General features: G+C 42.4%; 1 protein-coding gene across 1 annotated transcript in view; it reads right to left on the reverse strand.

Moving 5' to 3' along the window:
• Nucleotides 1–13993, reverse strand: part of DNER (delta/notch like EGF repeat containing) — a 277948-nt gene extending 263955 nt beyond the window's left edge. The window contains exon 1 of the mRNA XM_065411069.1: nt 13745–13993. Within this exon, the coding sequence (XP_065267141.1) occupies nt 13745–13993 (249 nt within the window). The remainder of the gene's footprint in view (nt 1–13744) is intronic.
• Between the last annotated feature and the right edge of the window lie 4142 nt (nt 13994–18135).

Genomic DNA, 18135 nt, shown 5'->3' on the forward strand with positions numbered 1-18135 from the left:
CCAGGGGTTGCGCAACATGTCTGGGTGCTGATTTATAAGCCATTAGCAGCTGGTGTAACAGTAACATATGCTGCAACAGGGCATTCTGGCTTTGTATTGCCTCCAGGAGTTGTCTATGCATCTCCCTGTTTTCTCCAATACTGTCTTTTCCGACGTCAATACTACTCTGGCAACTGCTGAGATCTTATCTCTTTTCCTCTCCATCTTCAAATACTGCCTCTACCTCTCCATTCTTTTCAGGGATTTGTGGGACTCTGCAGTGAAGTCTGTGAACATTTCATCACAAGTTTTTCATTTTCTCCCCCTCAAGTTAGCCAGCCACTCAGATGTTGATAAAGGCCCTGTCCTTAAAGATCTGGCTGCTGCAAGTGCCATGGTTGCAGGAATATTAAAGAAGACACAAGCGGTTACTGTTCATATTCTAAAGAGCCTGCGATAGCATTTTTAAAAGTATTTCTGATTTTACTTCCCTGAGATTCTTCCCAGTCTTGGGGGAACCTCAGACATGGTAAGTGGTGAAGGAGGAGGACTGGCTGCATTGGGATTTTTGTCTGTGCAAAATATGCTGTTTTACTTTGCCATTGTGCCTTGAAGATTTGGGGGAGGGGGATTGTTCTCAGCTTGGTTTTGTAGTTTTGCTGCACCTTGGAGTTGCTTATATGATGTCAGAGGGGCTAGCGGGGGGGTATATGGGGTCAAGCTGGATAGTAATCCCTTCTACATCCCCTTTAAGCTGTCCTGACTCTGAATAATGTTATAGTGAAGTGGGTGACTAGGAGGCAAAGAATGGCCTTATTCAGAAAGGCAAAGAACAGACCAGCAAGATATACTGTGACGTTCTTCACAAAGATGGTTCACACAGAAGTACAAGGGAGCTGCGAGCTATATCGGGGGAATACCATGCAGCTATCCCCCATAATGGCTGGACAAAAATAGAGCAATTTCTTATCGTTAGATTCTGCTTTATCTCCCCTACAGACACTGTGAAAGTGTAGAGAAAAACAGATAGGGTTCTGTAATTATTGCATGAATCATTCATTGTACCGAGCCTTTTTCTATATAAGCCTTGCTATCCCTAAGGTAAAAAGCCCCTTCTCTGCAAGAATGCATGTTTTTATACCTCAACAGGGAGCTGTAGTCTTTGTGGGCATGCAATGTCCACGTCTGCCTCCTGCAAGCTAAGAATCCTAACCAAACTTCTTTTCCTGTAACCACTGTCTCAATTAACTGTTGCATTTTGCAGAAATGAATGTTTTCATTACTTGAATCTGACACCAGAGAAGGGGTGAGGTAAAGGCCACAGCTGCGCCATGCTGCTGGCTACCATTTTGAGTTGGAAAACGGGACTGTGGGGGCATTCACTAGCCAGAACAGATGACGGGAGGGGAAAGGAAAATATTTAGATGGGCAGGTGCCCTTCATATTGGGCCTAAAAACAGTCAATAGTCAGGGCTTTGGAAGAAACAGGGGCCAATTGTCTGCCATTTTGGAAATGTATACAGGGAACTGATCAGAGAGCATGGGCCAAAGGAGGGAGGGAAATAGGAGCTGGAGACTTAGAAAGGCTACTGCTCATATCCTCTTAAAATGGTGGCAGCCGTCAGGCACCAGGAACAGAAGCTAGCACTGCAGTATAGCACAACAACTAATTGTAATGATAATTACATGCCGAGGTTCCCTCCATAGGATCTGCCTCCTCAGCGCTGGCCTGGGTTGCTGCCTGGGAACCGGGCTCAGCTATGGCAGGATAGGAATCAAGCTTGCATACTTCCTAACCAGCGTCAGGGTCCTTATTCACAAAAAGAGATCCTGGTTTTCTGGGGAGATCTCTTCACAGGCCTCCTTGTGCTCATCCCCTGGTGAGTCTTGCTGTTTGTCCTTGGGAACTGGGTGGGTGAAGGAAGCAGACAGCAGGTGCCACAACCTTCCTGGGTTTGGTGGTTGTGTAATTGTGTGAAATACTATCCAGCTCTTCAAAAACAAAAAACAAAACAAAAAAAACGGTTACATGTCGCCTGATGGGATTATTTCCTGGCAATCCCTGCTCTTTATCCGGCACTGGCTGGCATCCCAGTTGTGGCCTTCATGGGCATCTGCTTAGCAACATCCACAAACAGACCTTTATTGAGGTGGCTGGCTACAAAAAGCTTCCTGCACCAATTCTTCTCCCATATGGCGATGAGATTCAGAGTCTCAGCACAGCTCCAAGTGACTGTTTGCGGCATGGTGTAGGGCTTCTGGAGTAATATCACCGCAATTGTGATATATTCAAATCCAGGAGCAAATAGGCAAAATCTGGCCCAGCAGCAGCTTTTAAATGGGGGTGGGCACATCTGGTCAACTTGACACCAGAGCTGGGGAGGGCACATAGGTAAACAGACAGGTCAGTAATGGTCACCCGCAAAGCACCTGCTGGAGCTATGCCAATTTCTCAACAGACTGAGATCACAACCTAATGCTGGCAACTGAGACGCTGACCAAAAAACAGCAAACACTTGAGAATCAAACTGTATCTCAGACCCCTGCTGCACCTAACAACCAGCCCTATGAAGTATTCAAATCGTTTAATGTACAAGTTATTATTTTTGCAATGCATTATGAAGAAACTGGAGATTAGTAATTTTATTTCCTGTAAAATCAATCCAGTTACGTTGTGCAGTTGGCCCAGGTATCCTTTACCCCACGATACACTAGAAATGGCAATTATTGATATCAGAAACTGACAATTCAGAATCTACCATTTCAAAATAATGAATACAATTCACCTTTATATAGTTTCTTCCAAGTTTCTTGAAGCTCTTTACAAACATTAAAGAATTAGTTCTCACAACACTCCGGTGAGGATAGGGTTTTTTCCCCCCATCTGTAAATGGAAATACCGTGACACAGTAAGTAAAGGATATTGCTCAATATCCCACACCAAGTCAGTGGCAAAGCCAAGAACAGAATCCTAGTCTTGAACTTTCCACAGAGCTCACAGCTATTCCTTCAGGCTAACAGTCCTGTTTTTATTTTACATCAGAAGGCATTTATTACTGTAAGGGAGAGCTAAAGAAAAATATGAGCCAGATGTAGAGCGCGGCTACATGGGTATCTTTTATGTGCAAGAGTGTTTCTGGATAAAAGACTGCACTTGACCGGTGGAAGAAATGGATTCAAAGCAAAGGAGGCATTACTTTTCCTAATGTACACAGCTCTTGCCCAAGCTGCAGACATAAGTTAAGAACTAACAAACTCATAGCTGGAGACCAGACCAGTTCATCTGTATGTTAGTTTTGCTCAAAATAGATATTAGTCTTATAAGAATGTATTTCATGTTTAAACTCTATGAAACACTTGTAAATTGCTGCATGCATTAATCTCACTGGTAATGTCCATATTCCATGCTATAAGAAAATAGGTACTTTTTGCTTTATAAGAACTTAGAAAATGTTTGCTTGTGAACTCAGGCACGGGAATCATCCCCCTCACCCACCCTGAAGGACTATCAAAATCAGATGGGCCATCAAAGAATATTGAGATATAAAGGATTAGTTAATGGCCCTATCACACCTTGGAAATGCTATGTGCAAGAAAGCTCATCCTGTGGACTTGGAAGCTGAATGAAGGAAATAAAACAAGGTCACAGGAAAAATATCAATCTTTTTGGCTGTATGAACTCTGACAAGGCCAGAGACTCTAAACTGAAGCCAGAGATCCCCCGGGGCTGCCTCCTGGGTCCTCCCTGAAAGACACTTAGAATTGACAGATCACTCCAACTCTGTCATTCTTAGGGATTTAGATAACTCATTTGTGTGCATATGTTTGCTTGCTTTACCCTGTAAATAACTAACTCTCTTATTCCTTTTCCTAGTTAATAAACCTTTAGCTAGTTCATTGCAGGACTGTCTACAAGCCTCGTCTTTGGTGTAAATTCTAGGGTACCAATTGATCTGGGGTAAGTGACTGGTTTCTTAGGACTAGGAGCAACCTCAATGTGGTGTGATTTTATGTGTAAGTAACCATTGATCACTAAGGGTAGGTCTACACTTACCCGGTAGTTCGGCGGCGAGCGATTGAACTTCTGGGTTCGACTTATCGCGTCTTGTCTGGACGCGATAAGTCGAACCAGGAAGTGCTCGCCGTCGACTGCGGTACTCCAGCTAGACGAGAGGAGTACCGCGGAGTCGACGGGGGAGCCTGCCTGCCACGTGTGGACCGAGGTAAGTTCAAACTAAGGTACTTCGAACTTCAGCTACGTTATTCACGTAGCTGAAGTTGCGTACCTTAGTTCGAATTAGGGGGTTAGTGTAGACCTGGCCTAAGTCCAGTTTGTCTGGGTGGCAAGATAGACTGGAGGATGTAAGGGGACTGACTGAAACCCCATGGTAAGACCAGGGCCGACGAGAGGGGCGGAAGCTGGTACAAATTACCGGGGCCTGGCTTCCCCCCCTCTCGTCGGCCCTGTTTAGCCGGTCCGCCCTTGCTGGGGGGCCCGAAAAAAAATTTTCACCGGGGCCCAAACCCGCTCTCGGCGGCCCTGGGTAAGACTGGTATAGTGATACAGGAGTTCACATTTGTTGCTAGCTTGGTGAAATCTAATTATACAATACACCACCAGTTGGGGTATTGGCCCTGTTTTTGACAGTCTGTACTGAGGTAGGCATTCACAATCATGAGCCACTCTAGACAGCACGACATAGACTTTGATGTGATTTGCATTTTCTGTGCTCTTATACTGTTATGGAATAGCTTGTTCAAGAAGTATATCACACAGTTTTCTTTTAGTAATATAATTTATGATTTATGCTTAATCTTGCTCATGTTGGAGAGCTATATGATATGAGTTTCCTACCATAGGGCACTTTTTTCAATTTTTACGTTATATCTGTACAATGTAAATTGACAAGTACAGTAGTTAGGGAGATAGAACATTGAATAAAGTTATTTTACCTTCTGTAAGGTGTAGAATTAGTAGAAAATCTACTAGTAGAAGAGTAAGTCCTAACAGGTTGAATGTACTTATACACTACACTGCCATTAGAAGAGGTTTTAGGACAAGGAACCACAACCTTCCCAAATGCAGCATTTTTCTATCTATATGTAATGGCTTTCATTTTGGTATAACTGATCCAAAACCAGAGGCTTCTATTACCAATGCTCTCCAACTAGGTTGCTGGGTTCTAAAATATCTGTATCAACTCAGCTATCATTGTGGATAGCTCAATGGAGACTTCTGCTCAAAAAAGCAGATACAATGTTAGCGTGCATAAGGAATGGGATGGAGAATAATACAGAAAATACTATAATGCCATTACATGAATCAACTGTCCACCCTCCCCTGGAAAATTGTTTTCAATATTGGTTACTTCATCTCAAAAAGAATATCGCAGAAGAGTGACAAGACTGATTAGGTTTTGGGAAAATTCTCCTATGAAAATATTGGGATTGTTTACTTTAAAGAAGGGACCTGATAACAATATAAAAAATAACGAATGGTACAGAGAACGTAGACTGGGAACTGCCACTCTCCCCATCACATAATACAAGATCAAGGGGACTTGTAATGAAATTGAAAGATAGCAAATGCAAAACGTATAAAACAAAATATTTTCACATAATATATAATTCGACAATGGAACTTATTGCCACATGATATTCTTGAAGCCAAAAAATGACCAGGATTCAAAGAGAGGCTCAACATTTATAGGATCAACAAAAATACAGAGAGTTAAAAATAAATACAAAAAGAAAAATTAAAATAACTGTCAAATCTCATTCTTAAAGTTTTTAGTCAATCTCTGACTATTATGGGTTAGGAGGAGACTCCCCTAGAGGGCAGATTATCCCACATCTGCTTACTACAGGGTTTCTTAAACCTTCCTCTGAAGTTGATGGTCTCCTGCTCACAGTGCACCCACAAAGCTGTAATATTACTACCAGAACTTGTCATTTTTTTGATGTTTTTTTTCCCATATGTTTAAGAAAGCAACCAGTTCCTATTTATTAAGCAAAACGTGGACGATGCTAGAACACTGTTTAAAAAAAGCTAGAAAACATCTGACTATATCTTGACCTTGGAGTGCTCAACGAAGCCATAAAGTATTAGGTATTGATACATATTTCAAAGGAAAACAAAATACTGGTTTACAAATAATCAGAAATCATTCCCATATACAGAGAAGTAAGGCAATTCTCTCAGATCAAAGCATATGAAAATGGAAAATTGTGATGAACAAGAACATATGAAATAATTTAGCATCGCTATATTCTGCAATTATTCAGTTACCTCAAAACTTTTGGCAAGTTTCTTCAGCATCTTTAATTACAGAAACGTAAGCCAATGCAACATCTTCAATTTCTCTTTATATCATACAATTCTTGGAAGCCAAATAATTTCATTGTGTAATGACCTGCATATGATTCAAAGAAGTGTTTTGAATAGATTTCAATGGGCTATTTGAGTAGCTTGAAACAGAGATAGTGAAGGTTTTTTAGTTGTTAGTATATAAAAACTGTCAAATTGATCATAATACCCATTTGTACAGCTCAGACATAACATTTGGTCCTTAAATAATTTTAGCCTTCCTTTATAGGAATTGAGAACAACTGAATTAGATAATTTATTGCAAACATTTGGAACTGCTGAGATACAATCCTCTTTCTCATATGGCAATTTTTACAGTAGTACCACAATTCCTCAAGGGACAATACCAACTTTAAAAAATCCCACTACAACTACAAGGAATATCTAAGGTTACCATAACTGAAAGAATTGTGTATGTGGGGTGGGGGATAATTTGTTTACTCTGTGCAAGTGCTCCCTATATCCTGTCCCCTCAACACTGCCGAAAATGCACCAGTTTCACTGCAGGCAGGTACCTCCAATTCTCCATAACAGAAGAGCAGAATTTGCACCTAAAGAATTACAAAACAAGTTCTCAAATAATCTTGTTAATTTTACACATAACAATACCACCCATACCCGTGCCTTGTGAAATATATTTGGCAAGTCTAATAAAAAACTAAACCACTATAAAATCGTCACAAATTAGCATGATGGCAAAGTCAACATAAGAGTGCTGTGAAACTTGAACCCAGAGTTCAGTGGTCTGTCCCCAATAGTATTCAAACCATCCAGCCATCAACTGGGTAACACATGGGCTGAAACACTATCCAACAGTTTGGGAGAGCTAGGCTGTTTAATAATTGCACAACGTTAGTATTCAATGGTTTTTGAAATACATAAAAGTGACAGTGACACACTTAAAACACCACCTGGAAATGGTCTAAAAAGGATCTCCGCCAAAGAAACAAAAAGGAAAGAAAAGTACCAATGAACAACACATCTAGGAACAAAACTCCACAAAAATCGATGTTAATACTTATGGTCTGGCATTTTGAAAGACTGTATGAGTTAATAGTGCTGTTGTTCACCAGGAACTGGTACAAGATCTCAGGAACCTATGCTACGCTGGAGAATGCACGGAGAGCCAATAGTCAGTCTTACAACAAAACTGAAGATGTTATCTAATTGTACAGTCTACTCTTATGCATAGATAAAAAAAAAACAACAGATGGAGTAGCCATATGAATGCAACATGAACACCTTCAGTAACTGCCTAGAAACCTAAGAAAATACCATCAAACAATTAAAAAATTGGGAATGGCCAAAAAACTTTTTTTTAATATTGTGATGTGTCCATTGTGAGCACAGGCCTAAAACAACTCCTTAAAAACTTTTTATCGAGGATGTCACCTCCTAGCAGGAGCAAGAGAGGAATGGAATATATAAGGGCACTGATGTGAAGGTAAAGTAAATCTTAAATCTTCTAGCAGAACAGACTGAAGGATGTCGAGACACTCAGGGCTGTGTAGCGCAGCCAGTAAATAAAATGTATTTGCATAGAGGCATTAGTATGACCATAGGCAGAGGGTGGCTAAGGCTAGTCTATCTCTTGACATTTCATTTTCTAAGCCACCCCACCACCCACATACATGGCCAGCTAAGCAGGCAAAGCCCCATGTCCAGGGGCACAAGGGTCAGGAAGGGGATAGGACGTCTCAGGGGAAGGTACCGCCTATGCACTGGGTTCCCTGCAAATAGAACAGGATTCCTCAGTCCCAACACGGGGCACTGGCTCCTGAGCGGTGCTCCCTGGGAAAGCTGAAAAAGTTCTGGTTGTGAGAGGCTCTGTCTGACAAGGAGGTTCAGAAGCTGCATCTGGAGCAGGTCACAAGGAAAGAGGAGATGTGGCATCTGGAGAGCCCTAGGAGATGAGCTGGAGAGACCTGTGCAAGTGGAGATTCTGGGGGGGTTCTCAGAGGAGAAGAGGATGGCGCTGGCGCAGAACAGCGAGTAGAGTTTGCTAGGAAGGAATATAACAATCTACAAATGTTTGAAGAGCATTACTGTCAAGAGGGGATAGGAATTATTTAATGTGGTACATAGAGGTAACAACTAACAGGAAGGAATTAAGAAAAAAATTAGACTGAAATGTCAAGAAAACTCAAGCAAGATGTATTAGCATATGAGAGAGTCTCCCAAAGGAAGAGATGGAAACCATATTACTTAGGACTTATAAAACCAGACAAAACTTTAGGAAATGTACTAGAAGTAAAAATCCCATAGTGACAAAGGGATGGAAAGGATGACTTGCTGGGACACTTCTATTACGAACTTCCAAGCCTCTATGAATTTTTAATCAAATGGAAAGAATCTATTGTCTCAGGATACTTTAAAGGTTATGTTTTGTTTTGTTTTTAAGAATCTTGTCTTTGGTTAAGATATCTTTTGCAATAAAACCATTTTTAAGAGCAGAGTTAAAGAGATGAGATATCTGTTGCTTTTAAATCTTAAATCTTTCGGTAGCGTCTCCAACTCAAACTCAGGATATATATTTCTTTATATTCCATTTTATATAAATAAATTGTTCACAGAGTCACAATTAAGTTGATTTTAGAAAACTTTTGCTGCTGCAGATGCAGAAAGCTATCCAGCAGGGGGAGCACAAGCAACTATCCCTTGAATTACTAGCATATCTATTGCAACAAGCATTTGTATACTCGTCGTAGGCTCCCAAATCACTTAAAAAAATTAAAACTAACATCACCCACATGAGATGATATCTCCATTTTAGATATGGGTTAACTAAGGCAAAGATAACTGAAGTGACTTGTCTAAAACTGAACAGAGAGTAGTAGCAAACCAATGACCAGAACTCAAACGCTGATAGCTAGTTCTGAGCACGACCCAAAAGACAATACTTGTTCTCTGGCTTTGATTATATTATTGAAGAGGTCTATGAAATATGGATATAGAATACAGCAAAACCATATTGCCAGAAACAAAAGAAGAGGGGTTGTGTGACAACTGGGGAGAAAGGAAAATAGTTTATTTTCCAGCAAAAGGCAAAAAATAAAAATGATTAAAGAGATACTGTCAGGTACTTTTAAAGTAATAATAATAACAAGTAGTAATAGTTTCTACAGGAGATAAGATATGTTACTGAAATTGTCACAGGACTTTGCTAAAATTGATTAATGTAAGAAAAATTTTTCAAAATCCAAACCTAGCATGGAATTCCTTCATCCCTTTTTAACTGTTTTGATTCTTATGTCTCTAAAGTTAACTATGTCCTAATCCAAATGACTTTCCACATAACATGTTCCAACTGAATACATAGTACAAGCAACAACCTATCCCTTTCAAGAAAAAAATAATTTTATTGGATTTTGGACATACTAAATCAAAGAAAAATATATGGAATTTTCTCTTTAGCTAAACATTATATTTTGGTTTTTAACAGCAGAAACAAAGGAAGTATGCCAACATAATTTTAACATTTTATCATATTTTCATTAGATTTAATATTCTGCCACCAAATTCTTTCAGAATAAAGCTAAAAAATTTTCAGTTTGTTTCAATCTCTTCCAGAAGAGCCAGATTCATTAAAAAAAAATGTTTGCACAATTTTATGCAGAACATCCATTCATGTTCTTCACAATACACAAAAGCAGAGAATTAACTAGTTGAGAAAGATATATGCTTAAGCAATTGTATAAATCCCTTTTCTCCTGCGCACAAGTTGTCACTACTTCATTAGTGGAATGTAATGAAAACACACATCCTTAAATGTGCAAACTGAAAATATTACATAATAAGAAAAACTAGAAGTTTTCTAGACAGCATATGTCAAATGTACCCATAAGTAATTCTGATGTATGCACAAACAGATATGATTTTTTTCTTCCTCTCAATAGAAAATAGTTACCACAGCAACCGCCACATCTTATGGAAAAATGGTTCCTCAATACAAAACAAAAAAAACCACAGAAGTGAAAGATTATACTTGGTGATAGAAAAGCTGTGGATTTCAAAAATATCTTAAGAGCATCTGATGTGCCAATTTACTTCTTTGTCACTTCCTTTCCACCAAGAGCACTGTGAAGTGCATAAAAAATGGATCCAGCTAATATATTACTGAGGAAGTTCTGGGTATTTTCCAGCTGTGACACAGTCCTCTTACAACACGTGCAGAGAAGAGTGTTGGCATGTCCTCTTCTGATCCCCAGTTCTATTCCTCCTTACATCAAAGTAATGTAGAATCAGATGGACTGTTTACTTAATCTTTTTATTACAGAACGTAGTGTATGTGTCAAAACAGGGCTATGTTTTAATTTGTTTTCAGAGAACAAACATTGATAAGATATTATTCCACTTCTATGACAAATAGCAGCAGTGCGAATTTACCATCTTCAGATTACTAGTGGCTAATTATTTCAACATAGCTGGATTCCTTACTTGTGTTTGTTTTCCCTCTTAATATTTCCTTCTCCCCATTTTAATAGTTTAATAACATCCTCAGCAGTAAGTTGAGAAGCCTCTGCCTGAGGCTGCAGCTTTAAATTTGAAACAATTTGCCTGATTTAAGCACCCAGTTTTCTCATACCCCTTTTTGGAATTAAAATTCCTTGTGTTTTAGAATCCTTTTGAGTCCGAAAAGTTCATCAACAGAGTACATATATTGTTTTCACCTGTGAGGGTTTCTTTTAAACTGCTAAAAAGAAAGGCATCTGAACTATTGGCCATTCCTGTAATTCATATTTATTCATTATCCTAATTTTAATCAAAGTAGGAAACCTTCTTGTATGCAGCCACATACAATATTTTACTAATTTCTCTTTAGGCAGATGATTTGTCCTCTCTTTCATTACAACTATAGTTTTTTTTTTTTTAAATCACTTTTCAGAATGAACTAAAATGTTTATGCTTCATCTCCAGTCCTGATAGACAGGTATGAATTTCTTTTATCTTTTGTTTAGAAAGTTTCCCTTATAAAACTATTGTTTCATGGGTTAAAATAAAAGTCAATGATATTTCAAACAAACATTTTATAAACAATACTCCCAGAATTATCCCTTTCATATTGTTTAATAAAAAGTATGCTTGTGAATTCATTATCTATTTTCTCAGGTTACAAAGAAATTTATTCCTCTCCTCTACCAAAACCCCAGATACACCTCCTGCAGGTTATGACGCCAGTAAGCGTTACAATTTACCAAAACATTTAAGAGAGCCATTTATCCTTCAGTCATGGATTTCGGACACTAAAGTATAACAGCAATAGGCAGCAGCACACATGCAACTTTGTCTGCTCTAGAGCGGAAAACACAATAAACCCAAGCGCAAGTAGTCAAATTCTTACCAACAAGACTGCTAACATTTGCCAGAGGGGGGATTCTATTTAATCCACTTTAATCTCTCTGATTTTGCAGAACCTCATTAAATGGTAATATTTTGACTTTCATTGTTAAAAGGAAGCAAGTGAGACATTTTAGGGCAAGCACAGAAGTATTTCTTTCTAAAATGCCTGCAGTTCACTGTGACTTTCAATATCGTCCATACAATGCACATTATTGAACCCTACACATGGATATTCATGGCTTATTAAAAAAGAAATCTGTTCTCTCCACCCACACAGGAAAACTACAGATTTGATATTTTGTGACCTAATGAACACATATATAACAACAAAACAAAAATCAGGCTAGTTCTATTAAGGAGTGTGCTGTCGAGAAAATAAAAAAAATTAACAGTTTACCTCTGTGTCAAATCCTGTAAACCAGGAATTGTTGCCCAAAGAAATGTGAATCAATCTGTGTTTTATTATAGTTGTTGTCATTGGAAGTATATCACTATCATTTAAACCCCACAAAACAAACCCTTCTCTTTACATATAAGGGGAAAAGGTGGTGGGATAAATGGAGAGATTTAATACATATTTTAGATTAATGTGGTATCAAAGTAATTTACTAATTAGAGACAAAATGCAAGGATTATGAACAAAACCTCTTCATATGGTGATCAGCATTCACTTGGGTCTTCATAGACCAAGTATTACAATATTTTAACAAAAAAATGTATTAAATCAGCATATGACCAAGCAGGTTAGAGAGATGTTACTCATATTCCCTATTGTCCATAGTTTTTTTTATTCTAGATGTACCAGATAACATTTTTCTACCCTTACATTGACATTTTGATCTTTCTGTAGAATTTAATAAAGGTGAAACCAAGTGGCACACAAAATGTGATAGGAAATGCATGCACTAGAAACAAATTGCCATCATAAACCTATTTAATTAGTCTTTTGTATATTCAGTACAATTTTGCTACCCATTTTCCAAAAAAAATTCAATCATTTTGATCTTAAAATAAATAATATATAAAATGCCACCAGAGTGCAAAAAGAAAACTGAAGAAAAAGAAAAGAGATCCATGCTAAAACATTCTGACTAATCCTGGAAAGCTGCCTAATTTCCTGAGATCAGACCCGTTTTCATTCACCTTTTAATAATTTAACCCACCAAGTTTGCAATTTTTTTTATGCAGGTAGGATTAAAAGCATTGTCCAGGTTTGATATGTCAGTCTTACAAGCCTAGGAACTAAACCCCAACACTTGCCCAAGAATAATCAAGCTCAGTTACTCTGAGTAATAGCATCCACCTTAAATATTTAATGGGTTAAAAAAAAAAAAAAAAAGACTAACGTCCGTCGTCCGCAGATAGTTTTTTGCAGGAGATAGAAACTGCAGCTTAGGTACTGCCCCTGACCGACCGCTGTTACCACACCTAAGAATCTGGACACTTCGCTAAGGAAAGAAGGACAAACGTTATGACCAGCAGATTCATATACATACATCCAAGGAGATATCTGGGTGTATGTATGTATCACGTACATATGAGAGAAAAGAAGGCAGCTATACAGACAGGCGCATAATACACAGCTGTATAATACGTAGATGGATTGAGACAATTATAGCCACTGTGGAGAGGACAGTACATAACCTATCACAGGCAGTATATTATTGCTGCACTAATCAACTAATAATGCAAAAACACTGATGTCCAGTAGTGATACAGAGCTGCAGCCTGACATACAAACAGCTGGGTAGCGATAGGGACAGATGAACCTAAAGAGGGCGAATGAATGAGCCGATAGACACACAGAGACAGACCCCGGGGCCGGAGAGAGAAAGACGGGACAGAGACAGACTCCCAGACACAGAGTCCTGGTGGGCAGAGCTAGGCAGACAGACCGACAGAGACACAAGGGCAGCGGAGGACAGACACAAGGGCGCGAGATGAGCAGAGAGGGACACACGCAGGGCACAGCCCGGGGGACAGGCAGGGGCGCACCCAGGCGGGGCTGGCGGCGGGGCACGGGCAGGCAGCTCCCCGCACAGCCCCTACCCCCCTTACCTGGCAATGGGTGCCGGTGACCCCGGCGGGGCAGGCGCAGCTGTAGGCAGGCTGGGGCAGCGGCAGGCGGCGGGGGGCGGCGGGGCCCCGGGCCGGCGCCGGGGAGCAGGTGCCGTTGTTCCAGCAGGGCTGGCTGAGGCAGGGGTCCCCCGCGGGGCCGGGGGACGCGGCGCTGACCGGCCCGGAGAGGCAGGCGCGGCGCTGGGCCAGGCTGAGCAGCAGCAGCAGGAGCGGGGCGGCGCGGGGCATGGCGCTGCAGCGGCGGCCGGGGCAACCCGGGTCTCGGGGCCGCTGTGCGGCGGCGGCGGCAGAGGACACGGAGGCGGCAGCTACGCGGCGCTTCTCAGCTGCTCCCCGGCGCCGCTTCCCGGAGCAACGTGCGGGCGGGAACTAGGGCGGGGAGGGGCCGGGCTGCCGGGCTCTTTCCAGCCCAGTGCCCGGCAGAGGGCGCCCGGCCGCGGCTGGGAGCGGGGCGGGCTGGGGGCTGCTGGAGGGACCCCGGGACACCCACCGCAGAGAGAACAGCCTGTGAACACGCCCCTTGTCACAGGTTAGGGCCGGTGTGAGCAGCGCCTGCCCCCGGTGCGGCAGTGTAGCGAAGGGGCAGAGCTGGCTGAGGAGGCGGTGGGGGTAGATAATGGAGCCAGCACAACCTGCCTTTTGTCTGTGCACAGGTGGCGGCGGGGTTGTTGGCGTGAGTGCAGCTGAGATGCCTTTTGTGAGATGTACCTGGCCCATGCTCAGTCCCCAATACACTTCACGCTCCTGCTCTCAGGAGGTCAAGAGGTGGGCAATAAGGCAGACACAGTGAGGTTGTGTAACCCACACACCTCCTGGGTGTGGTGTTCTGTCCTGTTTAGTGGCATCGAGACCACTTAGGCTAGGTCTACACTGCAGCGGGGGTCCGACCTAAGATACGCAACTTCAGCTACGTGAATACCGTAGCTGAAGTTGCGTATTTTAGGTCGGCTTACCTAGCGGTGAGGACGCGGGAAAGTCGACCGCTGCCGCCGACTCCGCTGCCGCCTCCTGCCGAGGTGGATTTCCGGAGTCGACGGCAGAGCGATCAGGGATCGATTTTACCGAGTCTTCACTAGACGTGGTAAGTCGATCCCCGAAAAACCGATTGCTACCCGCCGGATCGGCGGGTAGTGAAGACAAAGCCTTAGAGAGAGATTAATGAGTCCACTCTACAGCCCTAGCCAAGAGCCATGTCTTTTTAGTTCATGCAGTAGAGCAGGGGTGGGCAAACTTTTTGGCCCGAGGGCCACATCGGGGAAATAGAAATTGTATGGCGGGCCATGAATGCTCACAAAATTGGGGTTGGGGTGCGGGAGGGGGTGCGGGCTCTGGGGTGAGGCTGGGAATGAGGAGTTTGGGGTGTAGGAGGGTGCTCTGGGCTGGCACTGAGGGGTTTGGCGGGCGGGAGGGGGATCAGGGCTGGGGCGGGGGTGTGGGAAGAGGTGCAGGTTCTGGCTGGGGCGGCAGGCTCTTGGGTGGGGCTGGGGATGAGAGGTTTGGGGTGCAGGATGGGGGCTCTGGGATTGAGGGGTTTGGAGAGCGGGGGGGATCAGGGCTGGTGCAGGGGGTTGGGGCATGAGGAGAGGCTCAGGGGGTGCAGGCTCCGAGCAACACTTACCTCAAGCGGCTCCTGGAAGCAGTGGCATGTCCCTTCTCCAGCTCCTACGTGGAGGCGCAGCCAGGCGGCTCTGTGCAGCCAGGCGGCTCTGCACGCTGCCCCATCTGCAGGCACCACCCCTGCAGCTCCTATTGGAGCTTGTAGGAGCCGGAGCAGGGTCATGCCATGGCTTCCAGGAGCTGCATGGTGCGGCCTGTGACCCAGCGCCCCAGCCAGAGCGCCAGAGTGGGGCCGAGCTGCGTGGTGCAGCTACGACCCAGCGCCCCAGATGGAGCAGGGCCGAGTCGCGTGGTGCAGCTCGCGGGCTGGCTTAGGACAGCTCGTGGGCCACATCTGGCCCGCGGGCTGTAGTTTGCCCACCCCTGCAGTAGTGACTCATGCACTAAGCTCCAGCGGTCCCAGTTTCATCCCACCTGGGATGTCGGGGTTACAGTTGCACAAGCGGAGACAACCAGATGCAAATAGAAATTGAACTATATACTGAGCAAACTATTTTAAAATACAGGAGTATCATGAATAAAATGCGTAAGTGACATTTATGATATTTCAGTACCCTGAGTTTAAGAGACATTGTGTTTAAGAAATTAACAAATGTCAGGCTTTCAGTATGTTATCAGTAATACCCACACCCCAGACAATATCAGGGCCCAACTGTACTAAGTTTTATACCAACACATAGTATGGGACTGTCCTTGCTCAAGAGAGTTGACAATTTGAATGTTATTTATTATGTAAAAATATTAACAGCTATTTAGTTTTATAATGCTATATTAGGATCAAGCTATAAGCAGATAAAATGTGTAACATGCATTTTTGGGTTATCCTTTGGCTTTCTACACTTCATAAAAGTCCCAAGAAACTGCAGTGGTAGTAGAAGATTCTCTTTTTCCTTTGCTGAGGTAAACTGCAGTAGGTTAAAAAAATTGGTCTACATTTTGCTAATCTTTTCTGCAGATTTCTGTTGCCCCTGGCTAGAATGAAGCTACATGTTCTGTAGATTGCATAACAGAACATGAAGGTAATCCATGCTATTGTACATTTGCTCCTACACAGAGGCATTTAAACCTGTAATAACTAATGACTTCCCCTAAGATCTCTGTCACACCTTTGCAAGAACCTGGTAATACTGCTGACAGCAATCCATGATACTTTTCAGAAACTTGTTCTAACACAAGGCCGGATATTTGGCACTTCTCCTACAAACGATGACTGAAATCGGTATCATGGCCTGAAATAATTGAAAATGCTTCTTGAATTGAAATGAACTACTGAAAACTCAGTTGGACTATGTGCAGCCTAGACACAGTACTGGATTCATACCTTGAAGCAAAAATGAACTGCCATTGCTTTTCCATAACCTCATGACTTTCTTTTTTCCTATCTTATTTCCACTGCATTTTAATGTTATATTTTCTGTGCCATACTAACTCCCTCTGCTGGTCCCGTTCTTACTATTTTCCCATTTTCCAGTTTCACCAATTCGTTTTAATTGCTTTTATCTGGTGCCCTGATTCCCAGCTGTGTAACAAATAATGCTTCTGATTCTGAGTACAATTTTTTTTATCTGTGCATGTGCACACACACACACACACACACACACACACACACTCATTCTCCCCTGACTTTCTCCTGAAATCAGTGTTTTCAGATGCTCCCTATGCTCTGCTCTTCACCATTTCCATTGTAAAATCTTTGGGAAAGACGTGAGTGGACGAAGGAGCAGGCCTTACTTCAACTTTCCATATTCCTCATGGATAGTAGCGAACCCAAATGCTACCAACAGGCAAAGGCAAACTACTTCAATCAGATTATCTCCTGTGTGGTTCAAAACCACACATAGTGTGGCTTCCTATAGAATCTTTTACAATAATATATGTACTGCTTGAATTAAGGTTTTTCTGTGTTACTTTATCTCAGGGCAGGGATCGGCAACTTTTGGCATGCGGCCTGCCAGGGTAAGCACCCTGGCAGGCTGGGCCGGTTTGTTTACCTGCCACATCCGCAGATTCGACCGATGGCGGTTCCCAGTGACCACAGTTCACTGCTCCAGGACAATAGGGGCAGCGGGAAGCAGTGGCCAGCACATCCCTCGGCCCGCGCCGCTTCCCACCGCCCCCATTGGCCTGGGACGGGCAGGTAAACAAACCGGCCCGGCCCACCAGGGTGCTTACCCTGGCAGGCCATGTGCCAAAGGTTGCCGATCCCTGTCTCAGGGCCTCCTTGCTACCATCCCTTCTCTAAGGTTATGTGTTCATGACCTCTGCATTGCCTACCAAGGTTTATTCATCAGAACCCTGGGGATGATGGAACATAGGGATTGCTGTACCATATCACATCAATGGTCCAACTAGTCCAGTAACCTGTCTTTTTCAATGACCAGTACCAAATGCCTCAGCTAGAGAAAGAAGAAATTCCATAGTGAGTACTTATGCAATGTCCAGCCTCTAGAGGAAGTTTCTCTCTAACCTCTGGTATATGCCCTGAAGCATGAGGATTTATATCCCTTATTAAAATGTTTTTAACCTAATATAACTATGGATGTTATCATTTATATAATTGTCTAATTATTTTTAAAGCATATGTTATTGAGGGCAAGAGTTTATTGTGGCAATAAATTCTAAAGGCTAATTATGCACTTTATGAAAACATTCTTTTGTAATTTCAAATTTATTGCCTTTAAATTTTATTGAATGATCTCTTACATTTGCATTATGAGAAAGGGTAAATCAGGTGGTCCCATTTACCCTATCTT

The sequence above is a fragment of the Emys orbicularis genome, chromosome 9 (genome assembly GCF_028017835.1).
Source record: "Emys orbicularis isolate rEmyOrb1 chromosome 9, rEmyOrb1.hap1, whole genome shotgun sequence".
In the NCBI taxonomy this organism is placed as follows: Eukaryota; Metazoa; Chordata; order Testudines; family Emydidae; genus Emys; species Emys orbicularis.